Source organism: Pan troglodytes, chromosome 7, assembly GCF_028858775.2.
Source record: "Pan troglodytes isolate AG18354 chromosome 7, NHGRI_mPanTro3-v2.0_pri, whole genome shotgun sequence".
Classification (NCBI taxonomy): Eukaryota; Metazoa; Chordata; class Mammalia; order Primates; family Hominidae; genus Pan; species Pan troglodytes.
In genome coordinates this window covers 74,680,321-74,705,710 of record NC_072405.2, presented here as the reverse complement: position 1 = coordinate 74,705,710, position 25,390 = coordinate 74,680,321, and the positions used below count along the sequence as shown (strand labels likewise).

The 25,390-nt window shown below is 41.6% G+C and overlaps 1 protein-coding gene across 6 annotated transcripts in view; it reads right to left on the bottom strand.

Annotated features, from left to right (window-relative positions):
• The window catches only part of DNAJC5B (DnaJ heat shock protein family (Hsp40) member C5 beta), a 117,284-nt gene that overhangs the window by 37,607 nt on the left and 54,287 nt on the right, over positions 1 to 25,390 (bottom strand). For 4 of the 6 annotated variants that reach the window (XM_063816086.1, XM_063816087.1, XM_009455344.4 and 1 more), the window contains exons 2-3: positions 18,914 to 19,037; positions 10,843 to 10,978 (exon numbers count right to left, since the gene is read on the bottom strand). In XM_063816086.1, coding sequence (XP_063672156.1) covers positions 10,843 to 10,961 — 119 coding nt within the window. In that variant the 5' untranslated portion in view covers positions 10,962 to 10,978; positions 18,914 to 19,037. Of the gene's footprint in view, positions 1 to 10,842; positions 10,979 to 18,786; positions 19,038 to 25,390 lie in introns of all 6 variants that reach the window. The other 2 variants (XM_016958994.4, XM_063816088.1) reach the window with 1 other exon arrangement.

Below are 25,390 nucleotides of genomic sequence, written 5' to 3'. Positions count from 1 at the left end.
ACTTCAAAAATGTATGTATTGGTGTAAATAAAAACCAATGTTTATGTTACAAATGAGATTTTAAACTCTGAAGACACATTCTCTAAATTGCATACCTGGCTGTTTTTTTACAGTTTTCCTTTTCTTATCCCCTAACTACTTTTCACTTGAAGGTCCCAGAATCATACAAAATGCTCTGGATCCCAGATGGAAGCTAGTATCTTTCCTTTCTGATCTGCCCCTCCTCTGTTTATTGGGTCAGTGAATAACTTCCTGTTCAGCAAAGTGACCAAACTAATTATTTGAGAAATGGTCCTGAAGAAGCTGAGACTATAATCGGGGAGAAAACAGACATTTTGTATTTTCTAATTCTTTTTTGCATTCAGCAAATACTAGCATGGTGCTAGGGCTGAAAGTACAATGAGAGACCAGGCACAGTGTCTGCCCTCAGGGAACTGATGGAATGGGAGAGGCAGAAAAGCAGCAAGGGAACTACTGTCTGTGAGGCTGCAGTGCTCTGCTGGGACAGCGCAGTGGGCCAGGAAGCAAAGGAAGCCCTCAGGAAGGGGCTCGGCTGCGCCCCCACAGGCTGCCACTCCCCGAAGCCACCTGAATGCCTCCTTGTCATCACTCTCGGTGGGATGTTTGGGTTTCTTCTGTCCTCCCCACCCCCAGTTAAATTCTTTTTGCTTAGACACCTCTTAAAATAATATTGAGAAACTGTGTCCCTTCAACATTTTTAACTTGGTATCTAAAAATTTTTATAAGATTAAACAGATGCAAAGAATGTAATTTTCAGCATATTATAAACATCAGCATGTTAAAATAAAACAGTTGTAACATTCTTTTAAATGTATTCAATGGAATCTAAATGTCACATAATCTAAGTACCCCCATACACGCACGCACACACACATACTCTCTCTCAATCTCTCTCTATATACATTCTTTCTCATTCACATACTCAACACTTCTTGGCACGTCACCCTGCACCCGTGCCCTAGCTGAGTTTGGAAACTGCCATTATGTATGGTTGGTTCTCAGGCCCTTGTGTATCCTTTGTAGCACCCAGTACCCATGTGCCAGACCTTGGCTAAGCATTTTGCATGCATCATCTCATGTAATCCTCCACAACCCTCTGAGATTGGATCATTATCTGCACTTTACTTATGAAGAGAATGAGGCTGAGAAAAGTGAGTTGAATTCAGGTCTTCCCGAATACCTTGCACTCATTTTTAGATATGGGATCTTTCTGTGTTTCCCAGGCTGGAGTGCGGTGACTATTCACAGGCTCAGTCATAGCATACTACAGCCTCAAACTCCTGGGCTCAAGAGACCCTCCCACCTTAGCCTCCTGAGTAGCTAGGACTATAGGCAAGCACCATCACACTCAGAAATACCCTGTGCTCTTAACTGCTACATTATATTTAGAATACACTTCAATGGAGTGATTTTAGTGTTTAGGTGAACATCTCAAAGAGAATGTAGAACTTCCAGCATACTCCTAACACTCCCTACCCTCTTCTGCTTTTCTTCCTAGCATTTAGCAACATCTGATATGTTGTGTGTCTTACTTATGTGTTCATTATTAAGCCTCCCCCTTCCCCTGGCCCTATTTAAAACAGGTTTAAGGAAGCAGGTCTGTTTTGTTCACTGCTATTTTACCTAGGACAGTGGCCAAGACAGAGGCGGTGCTCAATACATATTCATTGAATAATGAACCAGACTTGCTGGTATAAAGCCATTGATAGTGTCAGAGACTCTAGACATACTGGTGGTTGCTACATGCTCTGATCAGCCTTCTTGGCTTCTGCTATCATTAGGTAGCAGTATGGATCAACAATCTAATGACTTTGGAGTGAAGGTCCTTTATGTGCCAACAAGAGGAAACCTAATCACACACCCACAGTTCTTGCTGAGCAACAAACAGTAAAATAACACACTTTATTTACCCAGTTCAACACAGAATCAGGTGGACTTGCTGCAGGAATACGGTAGGGCTGCTCTTTGAGTCATTGTCGCCCATTGTTCACTGCACGGGGTTAGGGCACATCAGGATGTGTTTGGAAAGCTGGTAGCAGTGGCCTCCCAGAAGTCCCAGAGAGCTGAAGAGGCTTCCAGAAAGGAATACAAGCCACGGCTGTGGCAGCCCCAGCTGGGTACGTCTAAAGAACCAGTGGTACAGCCTGACACAAACCTCTCTTAGTCTGGGGAGGGAACTGTAGAATCTTCTGGAAAAGAATGCATCTTAGGAAAGAGCCAGGTGTGATGACCTTGACACAAGAGGAGGGGGGTCTGTTGGATGAGATCTAGAGTCTAAGCAGAGCGACATTACTGCTAGTGTCTGGCTTACCCCCTGAGCATGTGTCTGGGTCCTAGAGAAAAACAGAGCTACAAGGAAAACTGGAAGGAGCTTTTCTACCATGCTTTGAACTCATAGGGGGCTCTAACAGAGCATATCACAAAGAGGAGGAAAGGAGCCATCCGCTATGCCCAGCCTCAACCCTGCCAGAGGTACAGCGCAGCAGGCTTTGGTGTTCCCTCGGCTCTCAAGGTAAACAGCAGAAGAGGCTTCTGGGCCTGAAGGAGCGGTCAGGACTTGGGGACTAAGAGGTTGGCAAGGAGCACCTTCTGTGCCTACCATGCCTGGCAGGGTGATGCAGCTGAGTGGCAGGGGAGCTGCAGCAGCAGAGTCTAGCACCCAAGGTTATGTCTAGCAGTGACTGTGGACATGCCCACACAGCAAATGGCAAAGCAGCATCAGCTACAGGGTGGCAACATGGCTTGGTGGACAATGCCACTACATGGAGATGAACTGCCTCCCACGCCCTGGGAGACTTCCGCAGAGGAGACCCCTAGAAGAAGGACGGCAGAGACTCTTCAGTGAACCCAAGTTCTCAAGTCACTTTAAAGGGTCTTGAGCCTGAGTGTTGAGGTTATGTAGAGAAAAAGCTTTGAGTTTCTTACTTCAGCAGTCTCCCATCTCCCCAATTGTTCAATTGTCCCACTGTCCACTAGTGACTCTCCCTCCTCCTCAACTCCTACACTAGCTTTCTAACTCAAAATTCCTGTTGGCTCTTGGAGCGATATCTAAATTAGGTGGAAAGGCAAGACACGCCAGTTTAAAGTTCAGGCAAATGTATGAATGATGGATAACTTCTTCTAGGCCTATCTAAATTTAAAAGATTAACTCAAATAAGTCTCCTTCAGACAGCATGATAAGGGGAGACTTAAGAATTTTAGGCAGTGGGAGAAGCAGGTAAAATATTTGCTTATCTCATGCAAACACTGGTCAGATTAAGTGACATGATCTAGCAATGATAAAATTGGATTAAATGAGCCTTAGACTTCAACCCCTTTGGGATGATTATGCTCTGCAATACTAAAGGCAGATTTATTCCATAATGAAGGCCCTGGATGAGACCATACCATGAGTTTCACCCTGTGATATGTCACTTTTGACTTGGATCACAAATTCACCTTATGCTAGATAAATGGTTTTTAAGCAGCAGCACCAAAGGGCAGGATAATTTTAGACTTGGATATTTTTTCATCCACAGTAGTACCTGATATTTTCACTGTGCTTTGCCACAAAGAGCTTGGCATCCCTTGAAAAAAAAAAAGATCTCATTTCTCTTCACAAAATGTCAATAAGGCAAGAGCTTCAATACCTGATGGATTGGCACAGTAAAAGCCTTTCTCTTGTCACCTTTCCCAGCTGTCCTTTGAGGTAGCTGGGGACTCCATTTTATCAGCTGACTAATGAAGTATGGTTGAATTTCAGATGAAAGAGGAAAAAGGTGCTTTATGCACAGGAAGACTCTATGATAAAGATCTACAAATTGACACAGGAGGGACTGAGATAGGTCTTTGAGGCTGCTTTATGGTTAATTCTGTAAAAGAATGAAGAACTGGAGATACTGAAAATTTCTTTCCCAACTTTGTCCCCTTTTTTAGAGAACACTGTCCCTTTCCCTTCCGGTAAAAGTTGGATCACACCTCCTTGCTAAGTGGTAGTGGGAAGTTGTGATTCCCTGAATCAGAGCTAGTTAGACATGAATGGGCATCTGATCTGGCTGGGTCCATGAGATCTTTGCTCCAGGAGTTTGGGATCAGGACATGCAAATATGGAAAAGGGATCAGGAACCAAGATTGTTTCCCTTTCCCCACCTCTATCTACCTTTCTGGACTACAGGGTTTCCCTCTCTGAGAAGCAAAAAGTTGGTTTTAAAAAGACAACCTTTAAAGAAAAAAAGACAGACTTGATGGGAAACAACCTGAATATCTATCAATAGGAAACTAATTAAGTCATGGGACATCCATGTCGTGGAATACTACATGGTAATATGAAAAGAATGAGAAAAACTTTCATGAACTGATCATTCCTTGGATTTATCTTTAAGATATACTGTTAAGGGAATACAAAGTACAGGCTAGGAGCGAGAACACACCACCATCGAGGGTGGGAGGACACACACCACTCATGAGGAAAAGGATAGTCTTTTGTATTTACCCATATTTCTGCTTTCTCCCTTGTTCTTTCCTTCTTCCTGATCTTTCTTTATCATTTCCTTTCTTTTGAAGAACTTCCTTTAGCCATTCTTTAAGAAGAGATCTGCTAGTGACAATTCTTTTAGATTCCCTTTATGTGAGAACGTATTTCCCCATTCACTCGTGAAATATAGTTTTACCAGATACAGAATTTTCTGTTGACAGTTCTCTTTCATCACTTGAAAAATGTTTTGTCACTTCCTTCAGGCTTCTGTTGCTTTAGATGAGAAATATGCTGCCATTCAAATGGGTGTTTGGCCATGCATTGTTTCTCCCTGGCTGCTTTCAAATTTTTTTCTTTGTCTGTAGTTTTCAGAAATTTAATTATAATGTTTCTTGGCATTGATTGCTTTGGGTTTATCCTGTCGGAGTTCTCTCAGCCTCTTGAATCTGTAGGTTTCTATCTTTTGCCAAATGTGGGGAATTTCCAGCCATTACTTCTTTTAGTACTCTTTTAGTCCCATTGTTTCACTCCTCTCCTTCTAGGATGTCAATGCTATAAATGTTGGATCTTTGTTATTGTCCCACAGGTTTCTGAGACTCTGTTTTCAGTTTATTGTTTATCGGTTGTTCAAATCGGGAACATTCTATTGATCTGTCCTCAATTTCTATTCTCTGTCATCTCCACTGTACTATTAAGCTCATCCAGTTAGTTTTATTATTTATGTTATTTTTTGGTTCTATAGTTTCCATTTGGTTCTTTTTTGTTAATTCCTATTTCTTCACTGAGAATTTCCATTTTTTTTTTTTACTTGCTTCAAGAGAATTTGTCGTTACTTGTTGAATTTTTTATGATGGTTACTTTATTTATTTATTTATTTTTTGAGACAGAGTCTTGCTCTGTCGCCCAGGCTGGAGTGCAGTGGCGCGATCTCGGCTCACTGCAAGCTCCGCCTCCCGGGTTCACGCCATTCTCCTGCCTCAGCCTCCCGAGTAGCTGGGACTATAGGCGCCTGCCACTAAGCCCGGCTAATTTTTGTATTTTTAGTAGAGATGGGCTTTCACTGTGTTAGCCAGGATGGTCTCAATCTCCTGACCTCGTGATCCGCCAGCCTCGGCCTCCCAAAGTGCTGGGATTACAGGCGAGAGCCACCGCGCCCGGCCTATGATGGTTACTTTAAAATGCTTTTCAGATAGTTCCAACATCTGGTTCATCTCAGCACAGGAGTTAGCTGATTGTCTTTTCTTATTCAAGTTGTGATTTTCTTGCTTCTTTGTAGGATGGGTCATTTTGTTTGTATCTGGATATTTTGGTTATCATGTTGGGAGATTCTGGGTTCTATTTAAGTTGTTTTATTTTGGCAGGCAGTCCCCTTCTTTAGGTTTAGCATGCAGGTTCTAGCCTACTTTTGTGAGTGGTTCCAATAACAATCTACTTTTCAGAGTCTTTACGGTGCTTCTTTTGTTTGTTTGGTTTGTCTCCTGCTTCTGAGGCTCCCAACACTCCTTGTTGGTAGTAGCTGAGGAGCCAGGTGCCTTTAGGTGAAGGGATTCTCCAGCCTGTGGGGACAAAAGCATTCCTGGGCTGGGTGCTTGTGGTGGAATCCCCCTACTAATTTCCTCTGTCAAGTGGGGTCTCTAGGTGAGAGAGAGGAGTCCCAGACTGGTGGTGGGAAAAGACAGCATTTCCCAGCAAGATATTGATGGGGAGCTTTCAATTGGTGCCCCTTGCTGTTTCTGTGGGGCTTGTCTAATGTTGTTGCCAGGACTTCTGTTCAATCTGGAGGAAGAATGAGACTACCTGGATGCCTTCTTCTGCTAGATTGGGTATTGGGAAAAGCTGGGCCTGGGTTATCTTTTGTTGGGTTGGGGTGGAGGGGATTATAAAATGCCCTGCTGCTGTGACCTGGGATTTCTGACCAGTTAACCTTTCTCTTTCTACCTTTCAGAGTTCTCTTTTGGTTGGCTCTTGTGTTATTTCCAAGGTTTTTAGTTGTGCTTAGCAGGGAGAGAAAAGTCTACATCATCTTGCTTAGACTGGAAGTTCTGAATATATGCTTATTTATTTATTTATTCCAAGACACAGTCTCACTCTGTCGCCCAGGCTGGAGTACAGCAGCATGATCTCGGCTCTCGGCTCACTGCAACCTCTGCCTCCCAGGTTCAAGCGATTCTCGTGCCTCAGCCTCCCGAGCAGCTGGGATTACAGGCATGCGTCACCACGCCCAGCTAATTTTTATATTTTTAGTAGAGATGGGGTTTCGCCATGTTTGCCAGGCTGGTCTCAAACTCCTGACCTCAAGTGATCCATCCACCCGCCTTGATCTCCCAAAGTGCTGGGATTACAGGTGTGAGCCACCGTGCCTGGCCTATATATGCTTATTTAGACATAAGATCTCTCTAGAAGGGTATACAAAGAATTGATAATATTGTTTCCCCTGGGAAAGTGACTTGGGTGATATGAGGTAAGAGAAAGACTTTTTTATATACCTGTTTTCCTTTTAATCAAATGAAAGATTATCTTTTTAAAAATAAAATGCAAAAGAAGAAAGAAGTCTTCTAACTCAGCCTTGTTTTCAAGAGCACAGCCAAATATTATAACAGTGGCCAAGTGGTGTATGGATTCAACAGCTGGTAATTTTATTAAATTTCACTGACTTTTAATTCACTATATTGTGACTGCTTTGATCCAGATCCTACAATATAAGAATAATATTCTCAGTGGATTTCCAGCTTACTCATACATTTTGAATAACTTGCAGAATACAAATGTGTAATTTAGGGAGAAGTAGATGCTTTTGGCAGCATACTAGTACCCTAATCACCTGAAAAAATAATATTTGTATGACATTAAAACAAAATTAATAGCAAGACACTAATTACATGAATAGACTTTATGTTGTAATTATTAAACTTGCAAACAACTCAGCATAATTAATGCCTTAATTAACATATGACCTGAAATTTTGGCTTACAAAATTAATAAAGACAATTAAGAGTCACATTTGTAAAGTAAAGTGGATTTTAAAAATTACAAGGAAGTTGGATGTCACTTTTTTCCCTCCCCATTTTGGGAAGCATTTTTGTAGATATTACAAAAATTAACTGACAATGCAATTATGGCATTCCCTCCCACCTCCCCTACCCCAGCACAGTGTCCCAGCCTGAAGCCTTCAGTCAAATTCAGTGATCTTCAGCCAAGGACGTCCACCAACAGGTGTGGGCAGCTCCCAGGCACGGGCCTCTGGATAGGTCTAGGGCAAAATGAAAGAGCAAAGACTTTTCTCTCCCTAGCACCTTAAGGGAAATATAAACTAGAAGATTGATATTGAGTTTTATCAGACTCTACCATTTTCGTGTAACTATTTGGTTCCAAACTGCAGTTCGCACCATTGCCATTTTTTCTTCAAAACATGCTTCTTAATGGCATTTCAGTTCCTACAATTTGCCACATGGTGAAGGTTCCAACCCTAACCCAAAGAATTTCCCATTAATAGATAAAAATAGAGACTCAATAAGTATTAGTGGGCTAAGGATTTGGGAAAAAATCAGATCTGGAATTCTACCTCATTCCTTATGCCAAAATAAACTCCAATTGGATCAAGATTTAGTGTCAAAGCAAAATCTTAAATGTGCTAGAAGAAGATACGGTGAATATTTTTATAGTGTTGTAATTGCGAGAGGTCTTTTAACCATAATAGTAAAACAAAAGTCATAAATGACTAACAAATTTGCCTAATTTTAAACTTCTGTACAGTAAGAAAAAGGACTTAGGTTTATAAAACCTAATTCAAGACTAAATCAAGAAGTAACTGATTAAAATCTGAAAATTTATTTATATTTTGATTATTTTTTTCCTGTAAAGGCATAGCTTTATACCGCATAAGAAAATAAGTAATTGAAAATGTGTTATAATATATGTATATTAAGTATAAGGAATAAGTAAAAGAACTTACATGTTCAATAACAGCTTGCAATGTGACTAAATAAATTACAAAATAACCGTAGGCCGCAGCCATTAAAAATCAGGCTATTTAATAACATCAAGATATTTTCATGATAAGACCTTGTTAAAAAAAAAAAAAAAAGGGTAGTAGGCCAGGCACGGTGGCTCACGTCTGTAATCCCAGCACTTTGGGAGGCCGAGGCTGAAGGATCACCTAAGGTCGGGAGTTAGAGACCAGCCTGACCAACATGGAGAAACCCCGTCTCTACTAAAAATACAAAATTAGCCGGGCATGGTGACAGGCACCTGTAATCCCAGCTACTTGGGAGACCGAAGCAGGAGAATTGCTTGAACCTGGGAGGCGGAGGTTGCGGTGAGCCGAGATCGCGCCATTGCACTCCAGTCTGGGCAACAAGAGTGAAACTCTATCTCAAAAAAAAAAAAAAAAAAAAAGGTAGTTGAAGAATATGAAGAATATAGACTAATACAACCTGATTTTTAAATGTCTTTTCTAGATAGAAAAAAAAAAGACTAGAAGGAAACAGAATATTAATGATAATTATTACTGGAGGTAGGATTATGGATAAATGTTATTGCCTTCATTTTTAGTAATTTGCAAATTTTCTACAATAAGCAAATTAATTTTGTACTCAACATTTTTTTTGCAAGTTGGAAAACAATTTAATCATCAGTCACCAAAACCCACAGGTGAATCGTAAATGTTTACAAGCACAAATTATTCCACTATTTCTGTTATCACCATGTCCTTCATGGTAGAGTATCACAAGTCAAAAGTTTCTGGTTGTTTCATCTACTTAAAACTATATGTAAGAAAGAGCCTGAGTCTTAGCAAATTTAGACTTCAATGTGAAACTGTCAAAGCTCTCCTGGCACTTTGGGAGGCCAAGGTGGGAGGATTACTTGAAGTCAGGGGTTCAAGACCAGCCTGGAAAACAAAGCAAGATCCCATCTTTTTAAAAAAGTAATTTTAAAAAATTAGTTAGGCATGGTGGTCCTGATAGCCTGAGTAGCTAGCCTGAAGTCCCAGCTACTCAGGAGGCTGAAGCAGGAGGACTGCTTCAGCCCAGGAGTTCAAGGCTGCAGTGAGCTATGATCAGACCACTGCAATCCAGCCTGGGTGACAGAAGTGAGGCCCTAACTCTAAACAAACAAGCAAACAAACAAGCACTCTCTTGGAAAGATTTTCTCTCTCTGAAAGCAGCTCTCCTGTCCAGAAGGTGGTTAAGGTCCACGCATCTTTCTTCCTCCAACTAGCCAAGAGACAGTTAAATACCTCAAAATGCCCTAAGAGGTCCCAAAATATTGTCAAGACAAGTATCAGATAGGCTACATGCCTTATAGGTGGGACAAATAACAGAGTTTTCAGAAATTCATTAAAATCATCATGGAATTCTTAGAGGACTGACATACTATAGCACCAGTGCAGAAAGTCTCCTGGAGTAGGAAGCCCCAAACCAGTGCTTCTTCTGTCACTGACAGGCCTTTCTAGACTTCGGTGTAGAAGAAGATGATTTTTTTTGTGCTTTGAGTTGGGGATTTGCCCCTTTGACTTTAATTTTCAGACAGCTTCTCTCATATGTTTGGGTTGTAGTAATGGCATTTCTCCCTCAACATTTTTTTATTCCTTGGACTTAAAATAAAAAGACATTTCAAAGTTTTCCAAAAATAGCTAACCTGGAACTAGACCACAAAAGATCAAAATTAAGGGCTTGAGAAGTATAGCTTACAAATACAGCATTCCACCAAACTCCTTTTATTAAAAAGAATTCCTCTGACTCAGTGATGCTATATCAGATGGGTTAAATGACAGCGATTGGCAGGGCGCGGTTGCTCATGCCTGTAATCCCAGCACTTTGGGAGGCCGAGGTGGGCAGATCGCCTGAGGTCAGGAGTTCGAGACCAGCCTGGCCAACATGGTGAAACCCCATCTCTACTAAAAAAAAAAAAAAAAAATTAGCTGGGTGACTGTAATCCCAGCTACTCAGGAGGCTGAGGCAGAGAATCGCTTGAATCTGGGAGGCGGAGGTTGCAGTGAGCCAAGATTGCACCACTGCACTCCAGCCTGGACGACAGAGTGAGACTCTGTCAAAGAAAGAAAAAAAAAAATGACAGCGATTGGTTGTGGTTGGTTCACTCATTTCTCTCTCTCTCTTTCTCTCTCTCTTTCACTGCAGGTCTAAGTCACAGGCTGCCCTTTCCTAAGGCCCAGCATCATCAGTGAGTTCTTTCATAAAATCACTGTCATGCCTTTCCATTCCTAACTCCTATGTTGTAGAGCAGGGAACATTGGATCTAAAATTTGGATTACTGGTCTTAGCGAGAAGCTTATGTCTTTAATGGAGGAACCTGCCAGTCACAAAATAACTCACTAGTAGCAGAAGAAATGTCACCATTGAAATCCGTACCTGTAGGTTTTCTTAATTTCTTCATTTGATGCTCCCTTATGCAGACCAAGAATTTCGTATAGAGCTTCTCCTGTTGTTGACAGAGTCCGCTGTCTTTGGTTAGGTATGTTACATGCCATTTTCTAAGGCTGCAAAACTAAAGGGGAGAAAATAGCCATGAAGGTTATGCACACTACTTCCCACTCTCTAAAGGGGAAGACAGCTCATTTTTGACCTTTTGTAAAATGACAATTTGAAGAATATTTGTGTACCAACTACAAAAAGAGGGGAGAAAAGGGTTAAGAGAGCCAAAAGCAGAGCTCTGAATCAGGGTGTTAAAGAATACAGGCAGCCATGCAAATGGAACAGGGCTTTCTCCACACGGTTAAATAGAAGCAAAATGTCATCTAAACACCCAGTGAATTCAGAATTGTTGAGAATCAATCCTCAAAGGCCAGGCAAATGTAGAGCTTTTTGGTCTTTCATTTTTTTCTGGAATTTGCTTAACTTCTTTTTCATATATTTTCCAAATTTAGCCAGCAATGGAAGTGGTGGATATGGGACAAGCAGTGGCTGGGGGATGTTGTCCAAATTATACTAAATTTCAGTTAAATAGGAGGAATAAGTTCAAGAAATCTGTTGTACAACTTGGTGACAATAGTCAATAACAATATATTATATATGTATGTGAAAATCGCTAGGGAGTAGATTTTAAGTGTTCTCACCACACAACAAAATGAGAAATGAGCTACTGTGTATGCTAATTAGCTTACCTTAACCATTCCACCATGTATGTACACATAAGTCAAAACATCACACTGTACACCATAAATATACACAATTTTTATTTGTCAAATAAATGAACAAATCAACATAATAATTCAAATCCTAGGACTACAGAACATAGAGTTAGAGGCCATCTAGGCCATCTTAACAAATGCCTTTTGGGGAGTTCTGGCCAGAGATCATAGTCGTAGATAATTTTCCTATTAGCCGTTTAGCTTTTCTTTTTCTGGGGAGTGCATAGGTCCCCACTGCAACTTGTGCTTTTCCTGAGACCTGCCTCGGCCTTACCTGATCTCAGTTAGTCCACCAGGAAGAAGTACCTGACCCAAGCCAGACCAATTAGAATCCTTCCCTAGGATTTTAAAAATATAGATCTATCAGATGGTGAAACCTATACAATTGAACATTTGGGTACTGTTGGCTGGCCTGAATTAAGAGAGGGTGAAAGAGAGTGAGAGCCTCAGTGGGGTTCAGTTCCTGGCTCCGGTTGTTCTTGGGTCCACCTGCAACTCTTACCCTACAACAGCTTGTCTATCAACCCTTCCTTGGGTTGAGCCAATAAAATTCCTCTCCATGTACAAATGTACATGCATATTTTTTCTTGTGTGTTTCAGCTAGGTTTTGGTCACTGTCAACCAGGACTCCTAAGTGCTATTATACTCTCTCAATTAAATACCAGTGGCAGCTCCCTGAGCATGGTCAAGCCAGACTAACTATTGTGGATGTTTCTTAAATCACTGCACCTACTCTGCCTTTAAGTTGAATGTGGCTTCTGGGTACTTGGGAAAGAATACTTTGGGAAAATAATAGTGATAAACTATGATATTCAAACCCAACAGATTCAAATGTATTGTGTTGACATTTCTAGTACAGATAAGAAGAGTTATGTCTGCTTTATCGATTTTTCTCTATATGCAACTTCCAAAAGAAACCATTTTGATAGTTTCAATTTGAGGGAAAAATGTATTTCCTCTTCATCATCTATGTCATAAAATAAAAGAGATGTCATGACTCCCATAAATCAACAGATAGTTGTAAAATCAATTTTAACAAGGCACAGAGAAGCATAATTTTCATGCTTGTGAGCATCGTGCTCTATGACTCACTCACTTTGATTGCTTCCTACTTGGATCTTGCTGTCACTAATCCAGGAAAGAGATATACAGGTTACTGAAGATAATCTACTACATGGATTATGATAACACCCACAGCCGACAATTCAATTATAGTTATGCACCACTTAATGATGAGGCTATGTTCCGAGAAATGCATCTTTAGGGGATTTTGTCATTGTGTGAACATCACAGAGTGTATTTACACAAACCTAGATAATAGAGCCTACTACACACCAAGGCTATATGGTATAGCCTATTGCTCCTAGACTACAAACCTGTACAGTGTGTTACTGTACTGAGTATTGTAGGCGACTTTTTAACACCTAAACACAGAAAAGGTACAGTAAAAATGTAGTGTGAAAGAAAAAAATTGGTACACCTATATAGGGCACTTGCCACAAATGGAGCTCAAAGGACTGGAAGTTGTTCTGAATCAGTGAGTAAGCAATGAGTGAATATGAAGTCCTAGGTCATTGTACACTTTTATATAACAGGCAATGCAGTAGGTTTGTTTACACCAGCATTGTCACAGACATGAGTCACGTGTGACACTACATTATGACAGCTATGATATCACTAGGCAATAGTAATTCTTCAACTCCATTACAATCTTCTGGGACTACCATTGTATATGCAGTCTGACATTGACCAAAATGTTGTTATTCAGATGACAGTATTTATTCAGAAGCCTAAAGTGTGGGCTAGGTCTTCAGAGAGGTTGCAGACTAATATGGGATCCAAATGTATAAGCCAAAAATGAAACTAGTGTTCAGGGTCAGAGAAGTACCAAGTATAGAGATCAAACAGACGAGGGATCTCCTAGAGGACAGGATTCTGCTTGGGAACCATGCCATTAGAGGCCTCGCTTTGTGCTTGGCACATATTAGGTATTTGGCAAATGTCCGCTGGGTGATTCAACAGCAAGTGCTTAACTTGAGTGAGAGCGGGAGGGATGGCCTCACAGAAAAGGTGAAGCCTGAACCAAAAGCAATACTACCACTTGCTTCTATAGTAGAACTTGGTTCATATTTTTCTATTATTGCCCTTCTATCTAAGTCTAACCTCAGATCTGCATGGCCTTGGTGGCCAGTGACTTTCTTGGTCATCTATTTGCATATATCAACATGAATTAGGACTTCTGGGTTTGGGGACTGAAAGACGAGGGAGGTAATTTTGATTGGGATCTAGCTCAGAGAGAAGATGAGGGGAGTTTAGACCAGATGATGCCCACTGGTCCCCTGCCCTACCCAAGAATGTGTTTTTGAGTTCCTCTGGGGGAGAACTTAGAGACTGAAGAAATGTTTGCATAAGCCCTCTGTAAAGACTAAAGGGAACAAAGATCTGCAACTTTGAAACTGTTTCATAGGGAGAGGCAGCACCCAGGCCAGGCTGGGCCAACATTTTCCTACGAAGAAAGTAGCGACAGAGAACATGGCAGAAAGCTGACACTGCTGCCTGCCCTTTCCCCCGACCCCAGGCCTGATAGGAGAAGGGCTGGTGGCAGAAGGCCCAGAGTCATTTCAGAAAACATTTGCAATACCCCCTAGGGATACTCAGAAATATTTGGGGTGTTTGGAAGCTCCAGAATCAGTGTAGGAAAGGGTACCAGCAAGGGGCAGGAAGAGTGAGGGTGAGCAGCTGGGTGGTGGCGTGTGGGGGGCCTTCAGGTTGCTTTGCATATACTTTAGCTGGGGTTAAGAAAACATCCTTGATTCAAATTTAAAAATGGGCATGGTGTGGACTAATGCTAATGGAGATAATGGTGATAAAGGGTGGACACTAAAGCTCTTCTCTGCAACTCTCCCTGAGCACTGGCACACCTTTGGGAGGATTCTGCAGGAGGTGGGGCCCTGTATTTGTACAGGTGAGGTCTAGCAGCATAGCAAAATGAATACATGAATACCAGGAAGGCTACATTTACTCCCACAGCAAGTGGGCCTGGCAACAACAGGGTTTTTATGCTCAACAAAACATTATTCACTTAAATGTCCCTGCACCACCATACTCTGAGCTCCCCAGGGGCTGGAATCCTATTGTATATTAATCTTTGAAATACAAATGACATAGCACAGGGCTATGTTCCATAAAAGTCTTAAGAGCTGTCATATTGCATGAAACGGAAGGAGAACAGGGAATTAGGCTTTACTGAGCCCCTCCTATGCACCAGAATGACAACTTTCGTATATTGTATCATTTAATCCTGTTATCGGTACTTAGGGACATCAGAGAGGGACCCCCAAAAGCTTAGGAGTAAGATAAATAAAACGGTTTTCTGAGAGTTAAAATGGGAGATCAGTGCATGCTGGATCAGGAAGAAGCTATCTTATAAAATCATCTTAAAGAGATAAATGGCTCCTGGGCCTGCAAGACCTGATAGAACCTGATTAACTGCATAATCGTAACTGACAGTGTCAGGTTCTTCTTGTGTCGGTTATTCAGGAGGATGAGCAGACATGGGCAGGCAGAGAAAAACAAATGCGGAGGCCAATGCTGGCTGGGCCATCCAAGCACTATTGCAAGGAAGGAGGAAAAGGACTCAGGCCCCATTGGCCAAACGGTTGCTCTTGAGAGAAGCCCATCCAGCAATTTTGGCCCTCATTGTTAAAATTCGACTAATCTAACTCCATGCTGTCAAGTCTCCTTTTGGTTATTATCTGGCGTCCTACATAAGTCTTCCTCAAGGAAGAGAATGCACTGGTCACATGGATTCAGTTCTTTTCACTGGTCTCAGGGACAATTCTGTCTCCTGGTAAATGAATAAATTGGAATCTGTTGATGATTTGTCTTGCCCTGAGATCCACCCACAAGGAGGGCATGAATGGGTCATGTTGACACAAGTGGTCTTCATCCAAGGATAGCTATTTCCCTTCATAAAATAATAGACATCCAAAGTTTGTGCACCATCTGGAGAACATGGCTGCAGGGAGTGTGGCCTTCAGCAAGGCCCTGCTCTCTGGCTGCCGCCATCTCAGCTGGTTGAGCTTCCAAGGCTGAGAACTGGACAGCCTTTCACTGTTTTGACCACGGTAAGTTCATGATATGGTGATGAATACTGTCATATGAAGTCTTTAGAAGACAAGCAGCCTGTAGCCCCCGAGGGGCAGCGGGCATATACCTCTCTGTTTTGCAATCTCATTTTATGGATGAGAGAAGTGAGTCTCCCTGAAGTAAAGCAACTTGCCCAGGTTCACACAGGCAAGTTTTGAATTTAGAGCTATCTGGTTCTAAAGCCCATGTTCTTACTGGAGTGTCATATTGAATAACACTTGACATTTCTAAGATACTTTACAATTTACAATTTCCCCCAACTAGTATCTCATCTAATCCTCACAAGAACTCTGAGTAGTGGTGACACTGAACTGAAGCAGCCTTGCACTGTGTCCAGCTACAGGGCGTGAGGGGCCCTGCAGCTCTGTCCAGGGTGAGGGGCCACAGGAAGGCACAGTGGGATCTAAGGGCTATGGTGGCAAGTGTTTTCCCTCTGCGCAGCCACTGAACCTGCACGTGGACTAAGAGGGAGCTCCTGAAGGAGTTAGTTAGGAAAGTAGAGTTACCTGGAAGTAGAGGAATGTGTGGGTTATGCAAGAATTTCAGAACTTCTGCAGGGAGCCCAGTTTGTAAGCCACACAGGAAAGAAGATTCCTGGCCTCTGGGTCAAAACCTCCTGAGGATCTCCAGGAAGCCCTGTGGCTCAGGGCTACAGGAACCACATGAGCCATAGCCCTGAGCATTTCTAGTCTTGTTAAACGTGCTCCTACCACCTGTGAAAAACCACTCTCTCCTCTCCATTCCCAAACTCCTGGTTCTTATTTTCCCTGCTGACTGGGTGGTGACAGGAAGGGGGCATGTTAGGTTTGGCGTTGGGCAGCACTTTTACTGGGTACACCAATGTCTGTGAGCAAAGCAGCCTAACGTTAGCATTCATGCTTTTCACAAAGGAAGACTCCGAGGTTTCTGGAGTTGAGGGTGCCTGAATCCTGTCCAGTATCTTTTCCTGTGTGAGGAAAGCAGCCCTGGGGAGCCTGCAGAGCCCTCTGGTGCCCTTTGAGGATGGTTTTCTCCAAGGCTGCCTCCTTCAAAATTATCCCAGGTGTGGAAAAAGAGAAATGGGCTCAGGCGGGGGCTGCTCCCAGCCCCTTCCAGAGTACAGTCCTGGAAACAGCCTGGAGCCTGTCTTTCCCTGCCCCAGGCCTTTGCTTCTCTACTCTCCCTTTTCTAGTATGAAAAAAAAGGGCAGATTCCATTTCTCAAAGAGTTTCACACGTAAAAACTCACACCCGGGAAGACACAGTAGCTAGCTAATTCTTTGGTTTATAATGTTTTTTCCAATCATCACTTCATTTAAAAATTGAATCACACAATTATCTATTCCCACTAAATGAAATTCCAGTAGCCAACTTGTTTTATAATATGCATTGATCAATATTCAGAATGGGTAGTATAGAGTGTTTATTGTCTGTTTCATCTTCTTTTGCCCTATTCCCAAATATTTCCTTTCAGACAGACAACATCTTTTAATGAAGAAACTTTTTAAAAAAGTCCATTTGCATCATGTTAAAATGCAAGCAAAAGATAGTTGGTCAATGTGGGAAGTAGTTGGCTGACTCTACACACTGAAACATGAAGGAACCAAAAGACCAGAAAGCTGCTTTGTGCCTCAAGCAGCAACAACACACTACTTTTTCTGCCTCCTTGTTAAGCTAGAAACCAGATTCTTCATATATTATTGATTTCTATGATATTTAGTTTCAGATTCAATAGAGTAATACATTGAAACCTTTAATGACTGTAAAGATGTTATGTCCTGAGAACATAATAACATAAAATCTCTTCCATAAGTAACCTTAAATAGTGGGCCCATAACCTTTTTAAATTCCTTATATAAAATACAACTTTTAAAACTCTTTTTTTCTGTAACCTTTTGAATTATAATATTCCTATGCAAATTTCAAGTCTTTATTATTTATTCATAGTCCCTCATCTATCAGGCATCCAATGGGGAGAAAAATCTTGTCGAGAAAAGTCATTAAGTGATTTAATTTTGAACATCTAGTACATGATACTTAATCTTCTGAACTTAAAATTACTTTCTAGCTGCACGACAAAGCCATTAATATTACAAAAAGCATTGACCTCTATAGAGTGACTACCAAACCAGGTACTGCTCAGGTGCCTCTTGATAATGGATGTAACTGAAAGAAGGTACAACCCCCCAATGACAATAGGCACTGACTCAAAATTAACAAAAATTTTAAAGATTCTAAGTCCAGGGGTCCTAAGGGTGTGGTTCTAAATCTTTCATGTTGAAATGAAATCTTCATTTCGAAGCAAAAGAAGCTTCACCTATATCTATTATGTGAAGTTTGAAAAAATAGAAAAAGTCAAACTATGCCTTTCTTGGCAGGGTCCCTTCACAACTGAGAAAATGAATGTGGGCAGAGGAGATTAGATCATTAAACACAGCAAACACACTTTCCATGGCATTCACTGGGGAAATCAACAAGCTTTGCCGTTTTGTCATTACTTCTATGATTCCTTCATAGAAATTTGTTTAGTGGAGCAAAATTCCCATAAGCCCAAATAATGTATCTTAGAGCTAAATGCACTTCCAAAATGCAAATCCTATGTTTAAAAGTAATAATTCTCCCTAGCAGGATTACTTATTTGCTATTTGAAAACAATGCTCTTGGCCGGGCTCACACCTGTAATCCTAGCTCTTTGGGAGGCCAATGCGGGTAGATCACCTGAGGTCAGGAGTTCCACACCAGCCTGGCCAACATGATGAAACCCTGTCTCTACTAAAAATACAAAAATTAGCTGTGGTAGCGGGTGCCTGTAATCCCAGCAACTCAGGAGGCTGAGGCAGGAGAATCACTTGAACCTGGGAGGCAGAGGTTGCAGTGATCCGAGATGGCGCCACTGTACTCCAGCCTGGGTGACAGAGTGAGACCCCATCTCAAAGAAAAAAAAAAAAAAAAAAAGGTTCTTTTCATTGCACTAATCCTTATATAAATGGCAACCTGAAGATGGGGCAAGTCAGAATGTTACTAGTAAACCACAGTACCTGTTCCTGGAACCCGGAACCCCGATTCTGTGTCCGCAAACAGGAACAACTTGCTGTTTTCAACTGGTCTGGAAATAGATGTGCAAAGAAATAAAAGAAGGCAAGAGCAAAAGCTGCTGTTCCATACCTGTTCCACTGTTTCAAAGCAAACAGCTGCTCCTTTCCATCCTTCCCCCCCATGCAGGGTTAAGCAGGTCAATAGAGTCAGGTTACTTTTCATTTGTTACTTTGCCAGCCAATTGGTTATCCCTCTGGAAAACACAACAAAGAGAGAATGAAACATGCATGACCGTAAAGCTTGCAATTACAAGGCATCCACTGATACCAAAATATATGCTGCAGCCCACTTTTGATCCTTTGTCGACTGGTGCTTGGTTCAACCAAACAGCACTGAGGAACTGCCTCCAGCGTCTCCACCAGGACTCTCCATTAAGGAAATAAGCTCATCTCCTTACATGTGAAGTGGGTTCCTTCAAACTTCATTTCCTTTTTGATCTAAGGCTAGTAATGATCAGTTGATTTAAAATTACTGGAAAGAACATGCAACATTAATAAGGGGGAAACTTTAACTGCTCACTATTTATTAACTCAATATTTTCAAATCTGCATATTTAACCCTCGCCTAGTTAAGAGGCATTGAGTCACAGTACTGACTGAGGTGGTTTTAAGAGTTAAGGCATCTCTTGCTAATGTCCATACTCTCACAGACATTAAAAAGTCTCGTGAGACAACAATTCCTATGATTTAGAGTAAGATCCTACAGACTAAAAAAGTTTTACATGAGACAGGTGTTATTCCTGAATTTGGCACAGTGGGGTCCTGGAGGCTGAAGGAGTAGTTTAAGTGTGCTGTTTACCAAGACAGGTAGCCCAGCTTCAGGCAATTTTGTGTGAATGATTCAGAGCACTCTCACCTCTAGAGGGCATTGGTTTTTTAGATACCTTCGGATTTCCAGCCAGAGTTTATGAAGCTGCCCATCATCACAGAAGAGGAAGAAGAAGAAGACGAAGAAGAGGGGTGGGAGGAGGGGGAGGGGGAGGGGGAGAGGGGAGGGAAGAGGGAGAAGGAGGAGTAGGAGGAAGAAGAAGAAGGAGGAGAAGGAGAAGGAGAAGAAGAAGAAGAAGGAGACACAAACAAATTTAGAAGGAAATACCCAAGTTCCAGCATGACTTCAGCTTAAGGACAGTGTCCTTTGATGAAATAAAAATAGTTGCTATGTAAATATGGTGAGCTTATGGGTAGCTTTTTAAAAATGTATGTTTTAGTTTATGTTTCAAATTTAGTCTAATAATAAATACTTTTAGTAAAAGTCATTCTTTTTGAACAATTAATCACTCTCCTTAACCATTAATCTTTATTTTAAAGTATTACATAGAACATTAGTTTCAAAAAGTTAAGTAGTGCAGAACTCTTCAGCAAAGTGGAACTGTAGCTGAGTTTCAAAGAGAAAGTGCAGTATTCATTCAACAATTAGTCACCTATTGAATTCAAACACTGGACTAACTTCTAGAAATATACTGATAAACAAAAGTCAACACAGACCCTGGGTGTGTGAGTCAAAGAGTTACAGCCTTCCAAGACAGGCAGTGAGCAATCAAATGGTCACTCAAAAAAGTGGAAAAGTGAGACTTTGGAGAGATGCTGCAAGAACGTAAAATCAGTGAACAGAGGAAGATTAGAGAAAGCTTCCCTGAACAAAAACAACTGGGCAGAGATCTGAAAAGAACTAGATAAAGGAGTTGCTGGTAGTAGCAGATATATTCCAAGCAGGTGGAAGAGCATGTTCAAAGGTCCTACGTGCTTAAGTCGGAGAAATTAAAGGGACATTCTGATGTGTGCTGTCATACATAGGACGTCATTACATGCCTATAAGTATATGGCTTCTGATATCAAAAGATACAGCCAGAGATCAATGGGATCATATTCCACGTAACCAGGCGAGGCTTTCTAGAAATGGTGAGTTTCAAATGATGTTTGTAAAAGGAAATAACTCATGGTAAGCACATTAAACAATTCCTTGATTCAAAATGCACTAAATGTATTGTAAAAGCATTGCCAAGTGGATCATTTATGTTTTGAAAAAAAGAACTTAGTAGATCTTCCAACATTGAACCAAAAAGTCCTGTCTCTGAGGCAGGAAACTTAAGATAGAACCATGATTGGGAGGCGGGTTTTACTTGCTAATTTCCCTTGTTTTCTCTATTTGTGAGGTCTTCACCATTCCCTTAGGGGCTCCTAGGGACTCCTTATACACCTCTTTCAATTGCCACATATGGTTAGGGCTATTTTAAGAAATGACTGGTGCACTACCACAGAATCTGCAGCAGGTACCAGATGAATTATTTGAATATTCAACCCAAGCTATCTAACACATAAGCATTAGGGTTACATAGTCTTTCTTTTAAATTTCATATCTCAGCAGGCTCAAACACCACTTGTTTCGAACATGTGATGTGCAAGGACATGATGAACAAAGGCATTATTGTTACTAATATTATTATTTTTAGTACCTCTCTACATCATTTATGTTATTAGTATGCAATATATGAAACTCAAGCCATCACTTGTAAATTTCAAAGAGATAAATCATCTGATCAAGATTCATTGTGTTAACTTACTTGGGAAAGGGAAAAAACAGGTGGTTGCTTTGATTGTATAAAATGAAAAAGCCGTCATTACCACTCCAGTATCTAAGATGTAGCTACTGAACAATTCTGGCAATTCTTCTGTAAAATCAAGTGCTTATATGTTTCTTCAGAAGAACAAACTGGTTAATTCCTATTATGTTTTATCATTTTACAAAGTTAAAAAAAAGTCCCTTTTAAAGAGAAGTTACAAAGGGGAGAGAATTTTAATGTGTGCTGAAATCTATAAACATGTATAAAACATAGAATTATCGAAGGCTAAGCAGAGAGAACTATTTATAACTCTCTCTAGAAACACTTGGAAAGATTTTAAGAATTCTGACGCCCAGGGCCCACCCAGACTATCCCAAAGCAAAAATCTGGCTCAGTGGGGCTGGGCTTATGCACTTTTTAAGGCTCATGGGGCGGTTCTAAAGAGCTGCCTGGATCGAGAGCCGCTGTTTACCCCATGTCAGAGAGATGTGACTGCCGGCAGCTCTCCAGTCAAGTAATGTGGAAAACACCTGCCGACCAGCAGCTCTCTAGAGGAATTTCCCACTGCCTGAGTTTCCCAAGAAAACATTTACTGAAGATAATGGCATCCTTGTGAAAAAACACAAAATAAAATTCAGTTTAACTCAAGAATGAGTATCCAAAAACATTCTTATTTCTTAAACACTGGGCAAGTCACTTTTTTTTTTTTTTAAATGGAGTCTCACTCTGTTGCCAAGCTGGAGTGCAGTGGCACGATCTTGGCTCACTGCAACCTCTGCCTCCTGAGTTCAGGTGATTCCCCTGCCTCAGCCTCCCAAGTAGCTGGGACTACAGGCACGTGTCACCACTCCTGGCTAATTTTTTGTATTTTAATAGAGACGGGGTTTCACCATGTTGGCCAAGATGGTCTCGATCTCCTGACCTCATGATACGCCTGCCTCGGCCTCCCAAAGTGCTGAGATTACAGGTGTGAGCCACTGTGTGTGGCCGCAAGTCACTTTCTTGAAGCCTATGTCTCCCCTAAAAATCATCATAAAATATAAACCCATTTTACTTTTTATCTCTTAGAACTTTTATGAAATGTCTACTACGATGTGCCAAGAATTATACTAAGAACGTTTATATACATAGATTATTTTCTAGGGTTGAAGTTTGGAAAATTTTTAAGAAGTTACTCTCTCCCTGCCCCCCAAAATGGGAACAAAGTACATTGGAAGAGCTTTAAGAATTTGAATCTGTAATCCTGATAGATTTCATTCCAAATTTAAAATGCATCAGTGGATGGAATGAGTTATACAACAAATGGGAATTGTTCCCCCTTTATCACAGTGCAAGGCACTATACTGGGTATTTTAGGAGACTAAGAGGCAGTGATGATGATGATGATGTTAGTGATAGTAGCTAACACTGACTAGATTATCTCACTGAAGCCCTAAAAAGTATAAAGTGGGCTGGGCGCAGTGGCTCATGCCTGTAATCCCAGCACTTTGGGAGGCTGAAGCTGGTGGATCACCTGAGGTCGGGAGCTCGAGACCAGCCTGGCCAACATGATGAAACCCCGTCTCTACTAAAAATACAAAAAATGAGCCAGGCATGGTGGTGGGCACCTATAATCCCACCTACTCAGGAGGCTGAGGCAGGAGAATCGCTTGAGCCCAGGAGGCAGAGGTTGCAGTGAGGCAAGGTTGCACCATTGCACTCCAGCCTGGGCAACAAGAGCGAAACTCCATCTCAAAAAAAAAAAAAAAAAAAAGTATGAAGTGGGTGTTTTTATGCACTCATTTTCTAGAGGAGGAATTTAAGATTGAGGAGGTTGAGTGAATTGCCCAAGGTAACCAGCCAGTGAACAGTGGACTCTGGCTTTGAAATCAGGCTGGTTGATTCCATAGCTCAAGCTGTCACCCATTACGGAGCTTTGCTTCAGGAGCTTGTAATTCCAGGGGACTGCTACCTGCTATATTCCCTTGCTTATCAGTCTATGACTGTGCCAAATGATGCATGTGTTAAAGCTAAAGAGAAACATTGTGGTAATGGACTTAAACAAGGAACTACCAATAAGTGTGTTCACTAATAAAGTCTAACTCACAGTTCTAGTGTCAAGGTTAAGAACTTGCTTCCTTTGGTTAAGTAAACTTTTGGTTAAGTAAAGCTCAGAATCTGAGAACTGTGCTACAAAAAAATATTGACTGAGTCTTGGCCCCTGCTAGGCAACATAATATGTATTTCACATGTGTGAAATTTAAACACCTTGTTGCTTACTTACAGTAAGCAATTGCTGTAATAAACCAAGGAGGCTTCAGGTCAAACAGATGTATTTGTTTGACAAAACATAAACAGAACCTTGATCCCTGATTTTGCCAGTAGTTATTCCCTGTTCCCATTAGCCCAAGATGTCTCTAACGTTAGCTTTAAAAAAGGTAGAAAACAAAAACAAGGATGGTATTCCCTGCTCAGGACAAAAGTAGTCCTTTTTACTGAATGTTTTTGGATACTTCTTGAGTTAAACTGAATTTTATTTTGTGTTTTTTCACAAAAAGGTCTAATATGGAAGCTGCTCTGCAAATTGTTGTCTGAATGTGGCTAAGCAATCTACAAAGCCATGAGTACCCAGAACCCAAAATACTTTCCAATCCTATTTGTTTGGTGATGGTAAAAGCATAGGCCTGAAGATATATCTTTATCTTAACTCTAAATAAGCCTCCTTCAAATGGAGCCTCACTCAGCCCAAGTAACAGACACATATTTGAAAGAGAAAGAAATGCTAAAGATTCCCTCCTGAGATTAATGACACCACTTATGTCACAGTGGATCAATTCCTAAGTGCTTTCACAGGTCATATCATATCCATTATTTGATACTATTAATAGGTGCCCATTTTAAGAAAGGTAACCTGTTAGGTGTGATCATGTGACTTCTTCCAAGCCTGAACATCACTCATGAGGGTCACACATCTGGAACTGGAATCCAAATGATCTGCTACCAATTATATCCTTTTTGATCCCAGTTAAATAAAAAGACTGAATGGAGCAAGTGAATTGTAAATGACAAAGGGAATCCCCTCGTGGCCAGGTAGACCCCGCAGCGGTCACCGGTCTTGGAAGCAGGGCAGTCCCTCTGCCTGCCTCCTGGGCCCACTGCACCAAGCAGATCATGGCCTTGCACGAGTTCCCATTATCCACAGTGGATCTTCTCGGTGGAACGTTTCAACTTGCTCGTGGAGGTCACAGCCATGCCCTCATACTCTCTTTTATAGATATACGTTCTCCCCTCATTTTGTTGAAGTTTTCTCTTTCATACAAACAGCCAAGGCTCACTAAATTGCCATCAACTCATTAGTAGAACTTCTGGTCTGCAAAGCCGTCTGCTTTCCTGCAGAGCGAGTGCTCCTTTGCTATTTACAACATGCTGTTGCTAAGAACAATCTTGCTCTCTGCTGAGTGTCATCGGAAGGTTCCCAAAACCGTATGGCTGACACTGAGTGGACCGTCCCAGAGGTTAGAATGGAAAAGCCCCTGTCTGAATGAGTTGTGTCATCTGGTACAGATTCTTCCACAAGCATACACACATCCTCTTGGGACCCGGACACTCACGATTAGACAGGAGATGGTGCTGGTAGTATCTCCCTCTGCTGCCCACCTCTGGTAAGGCACCTCTCCCACGTGGTCTCTCCTCCCAGGCCTCAGGTCTCCCTGGAGGTCAGCCCAGCTACCCCTTCACAGAGCCCCCAGCACCCACGAAGCCTCTCATGCCCTCAGTAGCTCTGCTCCTGCTCCTTCCAGAGCCTTTTAGGAGCCTACAGAAAATTTTCTATATTTCTCCAGAACCATGAATGCTCTGCTGTCAGTGGGAAGCTACCAGAGGGCATCAGTGGGAAACTGTTCAAGACCCCAGACACACACACCAGTCAACTGGTCCCTGCTGCCGAAGCCCCACTGCTGTTGAGGCAACAACTGTGCAACCTCAGCAATCCCTCAACCTTCCCTGGG